Source organism: Cyprinodon tularosa, unplaced genomic scaffold (assembly GCF_016077235.1).
Source record: "Cyprinodon tularosa strain WSP-4 unplaced genomic scaffold, ASM1607723v1 ctg571, whole genome shotgun sequence".
Taxonomy (NCBI): domain Eukaryota; kingdom Metazoa; phylum Chordata; class Actinopteri; order Cyprinodontiformes; family Cyprinodontidae; genus Cyprinodon; species Cyprinodon tularosa.
In genome coordinates, this window is record NW_024039309.1 from 548,439 (window position 1) to 566,009 (window position 17,571).

A 17,571-nucleotide genomic window follows, 5' to 3' on the forward strand; every position below is an offset into this window, starting at 1 on the left:
TGACTTTAGTCTCAGAATTCTGACTTTAGTCCCAGAATTCTAACTTTAACCTCAGAATTCTAACTTTAGTCTCAGGATTCAAACTTTAACCTCAGAATTCTAACTTTAGTCTCAGGATTCAAACTTTAATCTCAGAATTCTAACTTTGGTCTCAGAATTGTGACGTTAATCTCAGAATTCTGACTTTTTTCTCAGAATTCTAACTTTAATCTCAGAATTCTGACTTTAGTCTCAGAATTCTGACTTTAATCTCGGAATTCTAACTTTGGTCTCAGAATTGTGACTTTTTTCTCAGAATTCTAACTTTAGTCTCAGAATTCTGACTTTAGTCTCAGAATTCTGACTTTAATCTCGGAATTCTAACTTTGGTCTCAGGATTCAAACTTTAGTCTCAGAATTCTAACTTTTTTGTCAGAATTCTAACTTTAGTCTCAGGATTCAAACTTTAGTCTCAGAATTCTAACTTTTTTCTCAGAATTCTAACTTTAGACTCAGAATTCTGACTTTAGTCTCAGAATTCTGACTTTAATCTCGGAATTCAAACTTTAGTCTCAGAATTCAAACTTTAGTCTCAGAATTCTAACTTTAGTCTCAGAATTCTAACTTTAGTCTCAGAATTCTGACTTTTTTCTCAGAATTCTAACTTTAGTCTCAGAAATCTAACTTTAGTCTCAGGATTCAAACTTTAGTCTCAGAATTCTAACTTTTTTCTCAGAATTCTAACTTTAGACTCAGAATTCTGACTTTAGTCTCAGAATTCTGACTTTAATCTCGGAATTCAAACTTTAGTCTCAGAATTCTAACTTTAGTCTCAGAATTCTAACTTTAGTCTCAGAATTCTGACTTTAATCTAACAAACCTGTTAGCATCAAGCCGTAGCCATGTCTGTTTTAGAGACTAAACTAGCTCTCTTGTTTTAATCACCTTTTGCTCTTCCAATGAAGAAACAGCATCACCAGGGACCCCTCGGGACATAAAAGGTCACATAATTCCATCATTTCCCACCAATGTGTTACTGCCGCTGCCAAACAACTCACATCTTCAGTGAAGCTGAGTGCTCCCACATCTCTTCCTTCTTGGTGCCCATCTAAGATCCAGAATTCTGGTTTAAAAAAAGTCAGAATTCTGAGATTAAAGTCAGAATTCTCACTGTTATCCAATATTAAACTAAAATAATATTTAAAAAAACAGTAAACTTTTTTTTTTTTCAGTGGCCCTAATCCTCTTCCATAGAAATACTTCCAGTTTACCTCAAATTAAGATTGTTTGAATTTGTCTTTTTTATTGTATGAGGTTTAATGTTTTGTTGGGATTTAAACCATAAAGCCTCCAAATTGTGAAAAAACAAAAAACATGCTAAATTCTTTTCAGGTTAAAAACGGCCGTATCTATTATCTCAGTTTATCTAGATGAGCTTCAGGAATCCAAGGATAGTTTTATGGTAACCAGTAAATCTGGACAGCTGCTGAACATTTTCAAGCCAGGTCAAAAAAATGCATTGCTTTCCACAACTTTCATTTAATGTTCCTTTTACAAATCCTGTGTGAAATGCAAGCTTTTTTGCGCATACTATTCAGAGAGCCGAATACAAATTAACCCACAGATTTATTCCAGAAAACAGTTCAAAAACAATAATTTCCTCTGTCTTCTATATATTCTATGCACATTTTTCTTCCTTAGAAACATTCTTCATCTTTGAGTATTTGAGCTGATGTAGCGAGTTCATTTCTCCACTGTGAGATCAATAAAGTCAATCAATCAATAGGTTTTATTTTTATAGACTGTCTTTTATTTGTCAAACATTTTAAATCCTTGAAAAATGCTATGATGTCTGTTGCTGTAAAACCATGGAAAGCTGTTCCAGTAAACGGTATAAATGTCGGAAAGGAATTGTCGATTCAAACAGGAAAAAAACTGACTCTGTTGAGAGATTTAGAGTTCATCCACAATTCCGGTATTTTGGTTTGAAATCAGTCTTAAAATGACAGAACATCAACCGTATCAGTCACTCCCGCTGTCGCTGTCATCATCATCATCGTCTTCCTCCACTTCTTCCTCTTCTTTTTTCTCAGTTTCCTCTACAAGTCCAGAGAAGAAGTCGTTGTCGCCGAGGGCCTTCTTGCTGAGCGACCTCATGCGCCCGTCTTTCTTCTTCCTCTTGCGGTAATCATTAACGGTCAGTTTGGGCAATCCGGAAATGTCCCAAAACTTGATGAGCTGGTCGTGGGCACAGCTGACCAGGAAGCGGGAATCCCAGGATTTGGCGATCTCTTCGACAGGTTCGCCGACGTGCTGCCCGATGCACCCGATGACCCGGTTGGGAAGGAGGTTGATGGCTCTGAGGGAAGATGACAGGGAAGGCGAGTTAGTGAGGACTGACGGGTTAATTAGGGAATCTTCTAGGAAGTTGATTCATATCCAACAGAAGTTAGCCAGGAAGAACCCCAACGTACCGGATGTATCCGTCCATGGACGCCGTGCACATGATGTTTTCGGTTATTGGCGCGATGCAGTCCACGGACTCCGCCTTGAGGGCGAAGCGGTCGCTGGTGGCCCCGAAGCCGTTCCAGTTGAAGATGTAAACCGTCCCCTCGCTGGAGCCACAGACCACCTTCTTACCCCGCTTCATCACCGCCACGGAGGTCAGGTCGCCGCTCTGGCACTCAGACAGCAGCTCAAAGCGCCGACGCTTGAGGTGGAAGACGCCCATGGTGCCGTCCCCACTGTAGACCCAGCGGTCACATCAGGAAAGGCGGTTAGACTTCCACAGTTTAAGAGACAGCAATCGGTTCTGTTCCTGAAACCAAATACTGGAGAAAACAGACTTCCCTGCTAGAACACATAGATCCTAAACTGTGCAGGAGCATCTCCAACAGTGATAAAGACCAAGAAGAAAGTGGCACACACCTGGCTGTGAGCAGAATCCTCTTGTTCTGGTCTACGGTGATGTCACTGATGTAATCCTCATGGTTTTTCATATCCATGATGGCCGTCCCCTTCCTCATATCCCACACCTGTAAAGCAAATGTTACGTTTGCTTAACGTTACGTTAGCTGAGATCAATCTTTATTTTGAGTTTACAGGAAGGGAAAACGCAGATATTTCTGTGCGGTTTGACCTCTAGTTTACACCAAAACTCTTTAACAACAGAAAATTGTATTCTCTAAAACCCCCGGCCATCGTGGAGATTTCTGATAACGCCGGTTATATGCCGCCATGTACATAGGGGTAAAGAGCGTTTTAGCTTCTTGAACGTCGCATTATGTGGCAGAAAATCCTTAACGTCACGCGAGCGCCTGATGTTTACAGTTTTTATGGCGGTCGACAGCGTATTTATGCGGGTTGATGTAAATGACGATATAATTGAAAACAGGGGGGGAAATATTCACTTCTCTAAATAGCAGGCTACCTGTAAATGTGGGTTTAATTTGGAATTCATACAGTGAAGGAGTTTCCCTGAACAGGAACAAGCTGCAAAGTCGGACTGACTTTGGTTTCGGACCTTTTCTCCTGCTCAGTGGCTTAAAACCTTTATGTGGGACTGGTTCAATAGAAATGGATCGTCACTGAATAAAAAGCAAATCTCGACCAAAGAAGGTTTTCCTTGCTTCAGCACGCATGCTACATTCATCTGTCTCTCAGGGGTCGATCAGATGTTTGATGGTCGTCTGTCCCATATACCCCATTTACACTACCCTTGAAAAACCGTGCCGAGACCGGTCCGAGCTCAGTAACTGAGATAACTTATCGTGTGTAAATGGAAAGCAAACTGAACTGAACCGAGATAGACACAACCGAACCGTTTTTTCGAGTGTAACTGCAGACCAGTTCCAGAGATTGGCTCGGCTCAGTTTTTCCCTGGCTCGGTTCTCTGATAACAAGAGCGCATGAGCAGAACGCGTCATCTCCGTCTGGCTGCACAGCCCGATTCACACTCCATTCCAGTAGTTGGCGGTAATGCCCCTCCGGAAGTTGCTTGCCAACCAACACAAAACAGAAGAACAACAACTATAAACAGCAATCGAAATCTTCTCCACGCCACATTTTGATTTTCTTGATTCCCTCCTTCTTCTTCGTCTTCTTCTTCTTGTGTTTAATGGCGGTTGGCAAACAACTTTTGGTGCATTACCGCCACCAACTGCTTGATTTCCTCCTTTAATACTGGCAGTAATACCGCAGATCGTCACTAGGAGGCGAGGAGTCGAGAAACCGAGATAGCGTGATGTGTAAACGGTCATCAGAACCGAGCTCAGCCTGGTTAACTGATCCGAGCTCGGACCGGTCTCGGCATGGATCGGTTTTTCAAGGGTAGTTTAAATTGGGTAATAACGTGTCTAAAGTTGTAGGAAAGTCATATTTAAATGTTAAATAATTCTGGCTTAAACGTGTATATAAATGTAATCTTTATCAGACCATATTGTCCCAAACTTTAGAAAATTTCTATAAAAAAAAAAATCCTGTCTTAAAATCAGTTTTTTTTTTCTTTGTTATCTTCTGCAGACCAGTCAGTTATACATCAGCCTGAATTCGGCCAATCATATATCAAAAGTCATTTGTCACATTTTTTCGGTCATAGCATCTTGATTAATATGTCGCAGCTAATATACGCAACAGTTGAAATCAGAATCCTTTCCTTTCCCACTGAGTTCCGTCCCAGTGTTCACGGGGATGGACGTCTGTGTCTTCAGCAGGCGTAGAGCTAACAGAACTGGCAGCGTTGCGAGGCAAGGGCTCAAACATGTACGGCTGGAAGCCTTCTACACCAAACCAAGCTTCTGCCGCCCTGGCGTCCTCTTCCACAACATCTTCGTCCCCGCTTTCCTCCTCTAAATAAAAAATGGATGACGGAGGAGACTCATCCACGACCTCCGACACTAAACTCTCCTCCTCTTTCATGTTTCCTCTGTCCATAGCGTTCCTTGACAGCGTCGTTTCTAAGTCACCAATTTAGTGCTACTTGGTCCCAATGGAATTTCCCATTGGGAACCTACTAGCACTAAGTTGCTAACTGGTTAGCAAGATGCTTCCAACAAACCGGTCACAACCAAAATGCTTGTGAACCTTCCGCCACAACGATCCCGCCCCCTTGATAAACGACCAATCACACTCACTTTATTCACTCGTGTAAAGTCGGGCACCAATCGGGAGAATTTAGAAATGCAACGTTTGGAACGGCCGCTTCCCTACGACTTTAACAGGAAACCCTGAAGCAGAACATCCTACCATCAGCCTGCAACCTCAAGCTCAACTGCAGGAGCAAAATCCGAAGCATAACTCTGAATGGCTCAAAACAATTAATGAAAGTGTTTGAAGTGGCCTAGTCAAAGTCTAAATTATAATTACATTGAATGCTTTCAGGGAAAGCACATCATGCTGAAAGTCACACATGGTGGTGGAAATATGATGGTCGTGATTAATTTACTGCATCCATGTCTCTTAAAGGCGCTGGGAAGCGGCAGTGCCAATGCAGACGTCCATCCCCGTGAACACTGGGACGGAACTCAATGGGAAAGGAAATGATTCTGATTTCATATTTCAACCGTTGCGTATATTAGCTGCGACATATGAATCAAGATGCTATGACCAAAAAAACTGATTGACAGATGACCGTTGATATATGATTGGCTGAATTAGGTGTTCAGGCTGACGTATAACTAACTGGCCTGTATAAGATAAAAAAAAGAAAAAGAAAAAAAAGATTTTAAGAGAGAATTTTGTTTTTTTATAGAAATTTTCTAGATTTTGGGACAATATGGCCTAAAAAGGGTACATTTATATACAGGATTAAGCCAGAATGATTTGACATTTAAATATGACTTTCTTACGATTTTAAAGCGACAATTACTTTACCACATAAGGCCATGATTAATAAGAGAATATAAAATATAGCTTAATAAATCCTCGCTCTATTTGTCCGCATATAAATTCTGTTCAATAATCTGAAATATTAAATATAAATAAGAACAGAGAAATTCCTTTTGGAGGCCATAAGTTGTTCTAATCGCCCCTCATATCCAGACCTTCAGTGTGCCTCCATCATCTCCAGTTGCCAGGATGTTTTCATCCACCAGGAGCAGGCTGTTGATGGGGGCCCCGTGGGCCCCTCGGATCCGTGTCACCAGCTGCCCTCGCTCCATGTCCAGCATGTGGACGGCCTTGTCCCGGGAGACGCTGTACAGCTTCAGGCCGTCCGCTGAGATGCGCACCTGGCGGCAGGACTTCAGGTGGTGTCCGGAGGACCACAGCTCCCGGTTCTCTCCCTCCGTGCACGAGTAGGAGAACGCGTACACGTCGCCGTCCACGTCCCCGCAGACCAGGACGTCCCTGCTGGGGTGAAGCGCCACAGTGTTGGCGATCGCCTCCAACTGGATGTCCTGAGGAGTTTCCCGGATCTTTGGACCGGGAGGTTCTTCCTCCTCCTCCTCTTCATCTTGTTCTAGTTCTTCCGACTCGAACTCTGATGTCCCAGATGTTTTATTGGTTTCTTTAGCTCCTGTTGGGACGCTTTCAGGGGGTTCTGTCTGTTCAGAAGCGGAGTCAACGTGCTCCGCGGGCGCTGCCATGTTGTTTTGCTCCGTTTCCTCTTCCACAGATATATAGAAGCGGATCCGAATAAATGGCTGGATACTGGCCTCTAAAGGACATGTAAGGTACTGCATGTCCAAAAATGAAACTTTACGAAGCCAAATCAAAGAAACTTACGGAAGAGGATTAGGGCCACTGAAAAGAAACAAAACAAAATCACTGATTTTCAAATTTTATTTCAGTTTAACATGGGAAAAAAGTCAGAATTCTGACTTTAATCTCAGAATTCTGACTGAATTCTGACAATAAAAAAAAAGTCAGAATTCTGACTTTAATCTCAGAATTCTGACTGAATTCTGACAATAAAAAAAAAAGTCAGAATTCTGACTTTAATCTCAGAATTCTGACTGAATTCGGACAATAAAAAAAAAGTCAGAATTCTGACTTTAATCTTAGAATTCCGAGAAAGAAGTCAGAATTCTGAGATTAAAGTCAGAATTCAGACTTTTTTCCCATACTATACTGAAATAAAATACAAAAAATCAGTTTTCTTTTTGTTTTTTCAGTGGTCCTAATCCTCTTCCGTAGAAACTAATGACACAAACAGTCACAAAGTTTTAATTCCAAGAGTTAATATTGTTATAATTCTGAGCAGGGGTGGATTTAGGAAATATGGGGCCCTAAGCAAAGACAGGCAGGGGGCCCTCTGACATTTTAATAGAACAGACATCCATTATTTGTTCTAGGTTGTGTCCCTCTCTTCTTGTCCCTTTTCTTCTTGTTTTCCTCTCTATGTTTTGTACTCAGCTGACTTTTCATGCTGTCTCTAAAGGAATGAAAGATTTTTTTTCAAGCACTAAGCTCCTTCCTGTGTTTCCAAAAGGGTGATGTTAAAGTAAATAACCCAGTCCTTCTTTTCACTGTAGACAAGCCATGATCTGCTTATCTGCTCTCCATTTTTCATTTGGATGAAATAATAGCTGCAGGAATCATGACAGCACAGTGATACAAAGTCAATTTCTCATGACGATATACGTCGGAACAGAAGCAGTAACTGATTGGACACATTCAACCTTCTACTTTTGCAGTTTTCTTTAAGAATGATTTAAAAATTGATGTGATGCACTTTTAGCTGTAGACGTGTTGAGGTCAGATCAGTGTCCATCTGCTAGATCTACAGTGTTTATTCCTTTGAACACCACTCTGGCCTCATGTGAAAACACTGGCCCCACTCCACCCCCCTGGTAAGTGTGGTCTTAAACCACTGATCATTTTTTTCCCCTTTTGATGTACAGAGAGCATTCAGTACAAGACAGGTATCAATATACATTGAAAAAATCCATAAATACATTCAATAAAGTACATAAATTAGGTGCATTATCAGAGCAATAGATCTTGATGATGTGTTGTTTAAATTCCACTTGAAAAGGCTAAAGAAAAGATGCCTGTGATTTGCGCATGTGGTATTTCCCTAAGAGAAATATATTTGGTTTATAACGTGAATTTCTTTTTGCTGTACTTATACACTGCAAAAACAATGTAGAAATACGTAAACATTTCTTAAATTGAGCGTATTTACCCCTAATTTGAGTAGAAAAATAAGATGATTTGCCAGTGGAATGAGTATATTTACTCTAAAATAAGATAAATACATAATATGCACTTGAAATAAGACAATTCAGTTGTTTTTTTTCTTATTTTAATTTTAAATGCTCTTGTTCCGTTGGCAAAGTTTCTCTCTTACCTCCTCAATTCAAGAAAAAATTCACTTATTTTAAGAAAAAAAATACTTATTGAGATTTCAGTTTTTTCCAGTGTATTATTGTGGATTTTAAACAGTAGACTTTTCCAACACCAGTCAGTTTTTATTTGAACATGGAACACCTCTAGCCAGAAGGTGGCAGTGGTGTGACATGAGTGACAGAACAGGTCTATCAGTTTCAGGTACTTCTAAGCTAGTTGTGAAGAAATTTCCTGAGTAGAGAAGGAAATAGTAACAACGAAGAAGATTGGAAGAGAGTAGAAAAAGTAGAGATCAGTTGAAGGAGAGTCCAGTTCAGAACAATCAAGTGATGAACCATTTAGAAATTTCATGGAAAAACTAAATGACTACAAAGTCATATTCAAACTAGTTAATCAGACAGACTCTTTGCAGATTAACAAAATCGATAAACAAATTTGTAGGAGAAGTCCAAGGTGCCAGAATACTCTATGGGGACCTATTAATCACCTGCAGAGACAGGCAACAACAAGGCAAAGCCATACAAATTAACAAGATGGAGGGAAAAAGATTTCAGTGCTGCTTGATGGAGAACAAAAAGATCAGCAGGGGAGTCATTGGAGGAGTTCCTCTAAAAGTTTCTGAAAAAAAGATTCTAGAAAACATAACTGGTGTAACAGTAAAAGAAGTGAAAAACAACAAGAAATGGATAAAGGTGTGACAACTTATCTTTGTTAATCAAATTTGAAGAAGGTTTTCATTGGTTATATGAGCTACAATGTGAAAATGTACAATCCTCCGCCTCTGATATGTTATAAATGCCAAAATGTGGTCATATAGCAGCAGTATGCAAAGGAAAACACGATGTGGAAGGTGTGCTGGAGAGCATGAATATGGAAAGTGTGATAAAGAAGGTTAAAATGAAATGCTGCACTGCAAAAACAATCCAGAAATAAGTAAAAAATGGCTTAAATTAAGTATATTTAGCCTTAATTTGAGCAGGTAAATAAGATGATTTGCCAATGGAATGAGTATTTTTACTCTTAAAATAAGATAGTTAGATAATATTTACTTGAAATAAGACGATAAAATAGTTTTTTCTTATTTTAAAAGGAAATTGTCTTGTTCCATTGGCAAAGTGTCTTACTTACCTCCTCAAATCAAGGAAAAACACACTTATTTTAAGAAAAAATAACTTATTGAGATTTCTATTTTTTGCAGTGTGTAAATGTGGTGGAGATCATACTGCTGCATATCATGACTGTAAAGTGAGCAAAAGATCTGAAGAGATCACAAAAGTGAAATTAGAGGTCGGAATAAGTTATGCTGAAGATGAAAAAATAACTCCTTCCCAGTCAGAAAGACCCAAAGTTAAACAAATGTCAAGTTCGAAACCTCTGGAGGAGTGTCCCAACACTGCAAAAGACTCATTGGTTCTTAAAAAGGAGGATTTTGTCCTTTTTATGGAGGGTAACCAATTGTAATGCTCAGATGACAAAGAAAACCGAAAAAAAAAATCAAAAATATTGTGAAAGCTGCAAAAAAGTATGTTGACATTTAAAACGAAAATTAGTAGGACCATCAGAAACTGGCAGTGTGACATAAGCATAAAGAAAGACTAGTAATCATGAAGAGAATTTGATTATGTGTTTCATTATGCTGGGTTAAAACACACAGTTTGGAAAACTATTATTATTATTTTTTTTTTTTTATTCTTGGATGAGTCTTGGTTCCTGTTTCCTTGTTAAACTCCTTATCACTTGGTGGCGGCAATGCACTTTTTACCAACCGCCATAAAACCTTAGAAGAAGAATAATCTCCTAATGAGCTAAATTGCAGTGTATTGTGCAAAGGATTGTGGGAACTCAGGGTAGTTCATCAGTTCCCATCATCACTGAGCAGCTGAGATAATAGAATTATATTGTTACCAAACCAAGAGCTGGAGATGAATAGATGTACTCATTGATTTGATGTCCAAACAATTCTAAATGTGTTGTTGAGAGCTACCAGATAGTTGGTTTGGTCCTTTTTCAGCAATTTTATTTTAATTAAAGAAAAAGAAAAGACATATTGAACAGCATATATATATATATATATATATATATATATATATATATATATATATATATATATATATATATATATATATATATATATATATATATATATATATATATATAGAATTAGTAGTATTATTTTGCTATAGTTGTTTACAACTATATACTGACGTAAGAAATTGCTTGGACGTGATTGGCCGCTTTTACGCTGAATGAAATGACGCGGTTATGAGGCAAGGACGCTAAAGATGGCGTGAGTTTTAAACCGTCTCCAGATAATAGTTACGGTAAGTGGTTCTGACAGTTTACAGACGGTAAATTACTTGCTTTATTTTTTGTTTTAACGTACAGGAAGCGGTTGGAGGTCGTTTTGCTTTTGAACGAATGTGCTAGAAGCTAAAAAAGATACTTTAATTTCCCAAACAGACCCACTAAGTCCCTTTGTTATCATTTTAGTTCACTTTTCCTCAACTACTATCTGAAAAACCTTACATTTATACCAATTGGTTTACGTGTGGAAACGTTATATTATTTATTTTAAGCGCTAATGTGTTGTTATATGTAATGGACGCATCTAACCCCGCATCAGTTACAGCACCGCGTAGTGGGAAGCTGTTATTCAGAAGCAACAAAGTTAAATTTAATAGTAGGAGAAGGTTTCAAACCTTTTATCACGGCCGAATTAAACAAAGGATGAGAAGTATTTAGAATACTCGTCGCTTTTTGTTGTAGACCGTCTATAACCTAAATTATCTGTTGATCCATCCTTACTGGACAGATTTATGAATGGAAATCGGTGCAGATCGACGCTCAGTGTTGACGTTCTGCTGGCAGGGTAACCGCGGCCTCAGCTGATCCTGGTACTGCCTCCTGGCTCACAGATGGTTGGAAACTGGAATCCACATTGAATCACCTACATGTGAGTAATAATGGAACTGTTTTAGCTTCTAGATATAATACCTAGACTAAAACTGACAGTTTAAGTGATTAGATTGACCTCTATTTAGTATGGTTGTCTCCATATTATATAGCTGGCATTCAGGACAAACAACCATACAAACACAGAGGTGGAAGGAAACCAGAGTAACCTGAGAGAACCCATGCATGCAAGGGGAGAAGATGCAGACTTCCTGCACAAAAAGAGACCAGATTAGGGCTCTAACAACCTCAAGGCCACAATAAAAACCACCTTACTCCCAAATATGTTAAATCTACTTAGTTGTTCTTTATGTTTCTTATTTTCTTAGATGATTTTTCACTATTTCCTCTCATTTTTCCCCTATATAGGAGCCTTTTCCTTCCTTTTTTTAACATAGTTATTAAACGAACCGCCTCTCACTTTCTTTTTCTGTTCGATCTAGGGATGCACGATATAATCGGCCCCCTATCGGTGTCGGCCTTAAAACTGAATATCGGACATCGGCCACCCCACCGATATTTAACCCGATATTTGATCAGCTTCTGAGTTTCTAAAGTCTAAAAAAAAAAAAAAAAAAACTACTTCTTCCTCAAAAACTTCTTTTTTACAGACTTAAAAACTTCTAAAGACGAGGGAAAAATATTGATACATAAAAATATCACAATATCTTCATATGCTGATATATTGCCATTTAAAAACACCATATCAATCTCTTTTACTAATGAAATATTGCTATATGTCATCGTTATGCTACGAAATCCCCCGAAAATTTACGAAATGTTGCCATATTTTTATATGTTGCTATATTGACGCGGTATCGATCTATTTTACTAACAAAATCTCACAAGAATTTGCAAAATATCACAAGAGTTTGTAACAGAACGATGAAATTTCACGAGATTGTGAAAGTAAAATAGATCGATACCGCGTTTTTAAAAATCTATTTGATATATGCGTATGAAAATATATTTGAGTATATTTTTCAAAGTGTCAGAAATGGATAACAAAACTGCTATTTTCAATGACTACTTATTTTTGTCCAGCTTTAACATCGGTATCGATATCGGTTATCGGCTACATGAGTTTTAAAATATCGGCATATCGGATATCGGCCAAAATCCCAATATCGTGCATCCCTAGTTCGATCATATAGTTCCAGTGCAGTAAAACAAAACCCTTTATATTTTCATACAAAACAATAGAATACATTCAGCTTGAAGTAACGGAATAGCAACAAAATGTCTTCTGTTGTAACATAAAAAGTTGAAATTATAAAGTTAGAAATGCAAGCTTATGAACAGGATAGTTTTTCACCCCTATTAGGGATTAATGCTTTTGAGATTGTAAAGCATCATAGCATCAAGCATCATCTATTGATCATTGCAATATAGGATATTAGTTTATATAAAATGGACTAAAACGCTCTACTATTACAATAGGTAAAACTATGTTGAAGTTCTATGTTGTTGTCTCTGCTGCTTATTTTCAAGCAACCATCCAGTTTCAGGTTATATATGTCATATTTAAATATTCATCTGTCCAGAGCTCAGGGTTGTACTGTGACTTGTTTCTGCGTAACCAAACTCAGCAGTTCACAGTTCCTGAAAACTGCCAAACTCGACTATGCATATATTGTCCAGCTATAGTCCATTGAAAATATTCTCCATGAAAAAGTGCTCTGATGTAGAAGAAAGAAGAAGGACAAAACAGAAAAAACAAAAGCTGTTCTAACATCCCCAGAACCAGGCAACAGTACGTTGTCCTATCTGGACCCCTATGGAGGACAAACTCTGCCATATTTAAAAATAAATACAGAAATAAATAGCATTGAAGAAATAAAAAGGATTAAAAAAATACAAAGGAAGAATAAACCAGACGATTATGAAGATTATAACAGACAATAAATAAGTTAATTATTACAAAGGCGAATAAATAAAGAAGCTAATTAAACAAGATTAATACATTTATGTCTCACTGTATAATTTAATTTCTACCTACATTTATTTGTTTATTGTATTTTGGGGGGCATTCAATGAATGCTTATTTATTGAGCATTTATTCATTTGTAAATATGGCAGAGTTGGCCCTCCATAGACCCTGACCAGATCTGAAAACATGCAGGAAACATAATATCTTCCCATATGTGTTATATCTAATAAACTATCGTATTAAGTCTGCAGTTCCATCTGATTTGTTGATTGCAGCATCAGGTGACGTAATTCAGGTGTTCTCATTGGTTGGTGCATAAAATGTATGGTTACACATCCCCATACTTAGACATGTAGCTTCTGTAATGCTAATTTTAAATCAGCTTGCAGTTAAAAAGGCAAGTTTCAGATCCTGGGCCTGATGTTTATGCACAATTAACTCATTAAGTCTTCATTAAAATCGCTTATATTGAAAGATGTCATCATCTGGTTTAAACATTCACACAGAAAATGTTCTTTTTGTTTTTGCTACTTTATAATTCCCAAAGGTTAAAGTTTCAGGTTGTTTTCCCTTTAATGTTATGCTAATTCAAACTGACCAGACTATTTATATAAAAAAAAACAGTCTAATTTATAACACAGTAAAACATCCCTAAGTCATCTAAGACTAACCTCAGCCGCCGAAAATATGAAGAATATTTAGCAGAATGTTCCAAACTGTTTTAAAATTCTTTCCATATTTAACCTCTATGTTACTTCATGTTCAGAACACATCTGCAGTAGGAATGCGCCCAGGAGCGACGGATCGGAGCAGACAGCCCAGCCGTCGCAAGAGAGCAGAGCGGCGGGAGGCTGAGAGGAGGACGGACCTCAGAGTCGGTGACCAGGGCTCCAAAGAGGAGAACACAGGGTACGGTGAACCCAGACTCAGTCAGAGCACCAAATACCTGCTGTCTAAAGTAGCAATATGTCTAAGTCTAACAGCTTTACATCACCATGTCACCAGGTGACTATGAACCAATTCAAGCACTGAGGAAATGCTTAGAAGAAATCTATGCCTGAATGGGCCATCATTTTCTTCAACTGAATAAAAACAAAACTGAAGTAATAATCTTTGGACCAATAGAGGAGAGATCTAAAGTTAGCACACAGCTTCAATCGCTTCAGCTAGTAACCACTGATCAGGCCCGAAGTCTAGGTGTGGTGCTGGATTCAGACTTGAACCTCCAAAAGCATTTAAAGACAATTACAAGGTCGGCTTTCTATCACCTGAAGAACATTTCCAGGATTAAAGGACTAATGTCTCAGCATGATCTGGAAAAACTAATCCATGCGTTTATTTTTAGTCGAATTGATTACTGCAACGGTGTTTTCACAGGTCCGCCTAAAAAGTGGATCAGACAGCTGCAGCTCATCCAGACTAGGGATGCACGATATTGGGATTTTGGCCGATATGCCGATATTTTAAAACTCATGTAGCCGATAACCGATATCGATACCGATTTTAAAGCTGGACAAAAATAAGTAGTCATTGAAAATAGCAGTTTTGTTATCCATTTCTGACACTTTGAAAAATAATATACTCAAATATATTTTCATATGCTGTTATCAAATTGATTTTTAAAAACGCGGTATCGATCTATTTTACTTTCAAAATCTCGTGAAATTTCATCGTTCTGTTACAAACTCTCGTGATATTTTGCAAATTCTTGTGAGATTTTGTTAGTAAAATAGATCGATACCGCGTCAATATATCAACATATAAAAATATGGCAACATTTGGTGAATTTTTAAATAAAATGTATTATTATTATTATTATTATATAGCAATATTTCATTAGTAAAAGAGATTGATATGGTGTTTTTAAATGGCAATATATCAGCATATGAAGATATTGGGATATTTTAATGTATCAATATTTTTTCCCTCGTCTTTAGAAGTTTTTAAGTCTGTAAAAAAGTTTTTGAGGAAGAAGAAGAAGTAGTGTATTTTTTTTTTTTTTTTTGACTTTAGAAACTCAGAAGCTGATCAAATATCGGGTTAAATATCGGTGAGGTGGCCGATGTCCGATATTCAGTTTTAAGGCCGATACAGGCCGATACCGATAGGGGGCCGATTATATCGCGCATCCCTAATCCAGAATGCTGCTGCCTGTGTCCTCACTAAGGCTAAGAAAGTAGAGCACATCACCCCGGTTCTAAAGTACTTCCACTGGCTCCTGTATCTCAGAGAATAGACTTTAAAATACTTCTGTTAGTCTATAAATCCCTGCATGGCTTAGCACCTAAATACATCACAGACTTGCTATCAGTGTATCAACCCTCCAGACCACTCAGGTCTTCTGGCTCCAGCCTGCTCTGCATACCTAGAACCAGAACTAAACATGGAGAAGCAGCATTTAGTTCCTATGCTCCACTTATCTGGAACAAACTTCCAGAAAACTGTAAAAGTGCGGAAAGCCTGAGTTCCTTTAAATCAAGACTAAAAACACATTTGTTTAGGATTGCCTTCAACTGTTCTAGTTAAACAGTTCAACTAAAACATGTTTTCTTTAGTCCAACTGTTTTTTATATTCTTTTTTGTTTCTTCATTTTATTTTATTTATTTATTTTGTTTCTTACTTGCCTTGATTCTGTTTTATTTTCCTGTATTTTAATCATGTAAAGCAGTTTGCATTGTCTTTGTACTGAACTGTGCTATACAAATAAATCTGCCTTGCCTTGCCTTAAGTGAGGAAGATAGGGTTGGACGATGTATAGGCATAAACATCAGTATGATTCTGATAGATAAAACTGGGCACAGCTGTTTGTTTCCACCCAGGTTCTGTTTTTCTTTCAAAGAAAGGGGCGATCTGATTGGTCGTGTGTTTCGTTATTTTCCAGTGGTAGTGATGCAACAAAGGACCACTGTGGGTGTTAATCTAAAGCAGGGAACCAACATCAGCACTGCTGTCAGTGTTTTGTGGAGTCAAAAGGGGAGGGATCTTTAAAGGAAACAGTATCGATTTATCAGCTATCATTTTTATTGGTGATCAGTATTGGCCCACATTTTCATTTCCGTATATCTCTGTTAGTAACAAAGGCTTGTAGCGCAAACAAAAATGAACCATAAATATTTCTCGCTTTATTCCATCATATCAAAGTAATCAAACCAAGAATGTAAAGAAATATGTTCAGATTTAAAAAGAATATAATACAAAGAATATTATAGGGAAAGTCTTTAATAGAAGGTTGGATAAATAAACTGGAATTTTCCTTTTTATTTCAATTACAGACTATTTACAAAGTTCTAAAAATAATGAAAACAGACTCCTCTCTTCAGGGTCGTCAACCCCATAAGTCGCCAAGAGAAGCAGCTGGGAGGAAGAGAAGAGCGGGAGGAGAAGGAGGAACGAGTGATGGAAAGGAGGGCGTCCTCAGAGGGACGGGAAAGCAGCGACAAGTCGAGAGAGCTGAGATGGAGGCTCAACCAGCTGGAGAAAGAGAAACTGAGGCTGACATCCTGCTACAACCAGGAGGTAAACCTACATGCTTTAAAAAGTTCGGTCTAGGTAACTGGATGAGAAGGTTTCTAGAAGACGATTCGTCTCTCATCCAAGAGGCTTCTTCAGATCTAACTAGTGGTGGGGAGCACTGAGATTAACATAAGGTAGGTCTAGAGGGCTGGTTATCCTCCTGCAGCAGGGGGTCGCAGTGATCTTGATGCAGATATTTTCATTTATGCCCAATATTTAAGTGTGGTCTGCGCTATGTTATTCCACGCCACAACGCAAGAGGGACGATCAGGAACTAGCTGTGGCTCTACAGCCGAGGCGGGGAGGAGGTGGGAGCAAGTTTGTGCGACAATGGAGGGACATGAGGGCCAAAAAGAGCGGTGATCCAGGTGGAAAAATGGTCCCAGCGTTCGTGCACCTCTGTTACTACCCTAGTTCAAGGGGTAGGAACAATGATGGGGAGATCACACAAAAGAATGGTTTATCCATTTATGAAAGTAAATAAACGTGTTAGTGTAGGTCAGTGGTGCATGTAATGTTGGGGTGCATGAGGTGTGTGAAAGTGTACATGGATCAAATTAAACTAAAACTGGAGCAGGAGGCCAGAGGACTCCATGGAGCGCAGAGAGAGCAAGCCATGTGCTCTGGTCCAATTTATAGGAGGCCACTGCAGGTGTGATACTCTCAGGTCCGCCCCCCACTTCCTGGAAGCACAAACCAGAGGAGCAGTCTCTCCACAATAATAGGCCTCGCTCTTCCAGCTGGTCCATCTTCACCAGTCATTTTCCACAATGGCGGTCAGACAATCGAAACAAGCCGGTAAGATACCGATAACAGGAAATACGCATAGTGTAAAGAAGATGTAGTTTTGACCAATCAGATGCCTCCTGTCTGCGGTCACCTACAATTTAGGAGAGGTGCAGCAGAG

At 38.6% G+C, this 17,571-nt stretch overlaps 2 protein-coding genes across 5 annotated transcripts in view; one reads left to right on the forward strand and one right to left on the reverse strand.

Annotated features, from left to right (window-relative positions):
• Positions 1 to 1,766: 1,766 nt before the first annotated feature.
• Positions 1,767 to 6,674, reverse strand: wdr55 (WD repeat domain 55). Its single transcript, XM_038306071.1, has 4 exons — positions 6,021 to 6,674; positions 2,908 to 3,014; positions 2,454 to 2,723; positions 1,767 to 2,338 (listed from the first exon to the last, which is right to left on the reverse strand). Exons 1-4 carry the CDS (start codon positions 6,657 to 6,659, stop codon positions 2,002 to 2,004), a joined length of 1,353 nt encoding a protein of 450 aa, XP_038161999.1. The 5' UTR covers positions 6,660 to 6,674; the 3' UTR covers positions 1,767 to 2,001.
• A 3,837-nt stretch (positions 6,675 to 10,511) lies between these two features.
• LOC119797143 (coiled-coil domain-containing protein 171-like) overlaps positions 10,512 to 17,571 on the forward strand; it is a 43,433-nt gene continuing 36,373 nt past the window's right edge. For 3 of the 4 annotated variants that reach the window (XM_038306096.1, XM_038306098.1, XM_038306099.1), the window contains exons 1-4: positions 10,522 to 10,616; positions 11,081 to 11,221; positions 13,917 to 14,059; positions 16,472 to 16,667. In XM_038306096.1, coding sequence (XP_038162024.1) covers positions 13,935 to 14,059; positions 16,472 to 16,667 — 321 coding nt within the window. In that variant the 5' untranslated portion in view covers positions 10,522 to 10,616; positions 11,081 to 11,221; positions 13,917 to 13,934. Of the gene's footprint in view, positions 10,617 to 11,080; positions 11,222 to 13,916; positions 14,060 to 16,471; positions 16,668 to 17,571 lie in introns of all 4 variants that reach the window. The other variant, XM_038306097.1, reaches the window with a different exon arrangement.

What these genes read in the sequence shown, in the direction of transcription:
- wdr55 (XM_038306071.1), bottom strand. Translation starts at nt 6,659, where the DNA reads ATGCAGTACCTTACATGTCCTTTAGAGGCCAGTATCCAGCCATTTATT. An exon ending in AGGATTCTGCTCACAGCCAG is followed by an intron (nt 2,724 to 2,907) that starts GTGTGTGCCACT and finishes CTGGGTCTACAG; the next exon opens with TGGGGACGGCACCATGGGCG. An exon ending in TCCATGGACGGATACATCCG is followed by an intron (nt 2,339 to 2,453) that starts GTACGTTGGGGT and finishes ATCTTCCCTCAG; the next exon opens with AGCCATCAACCTCCTTCCCA.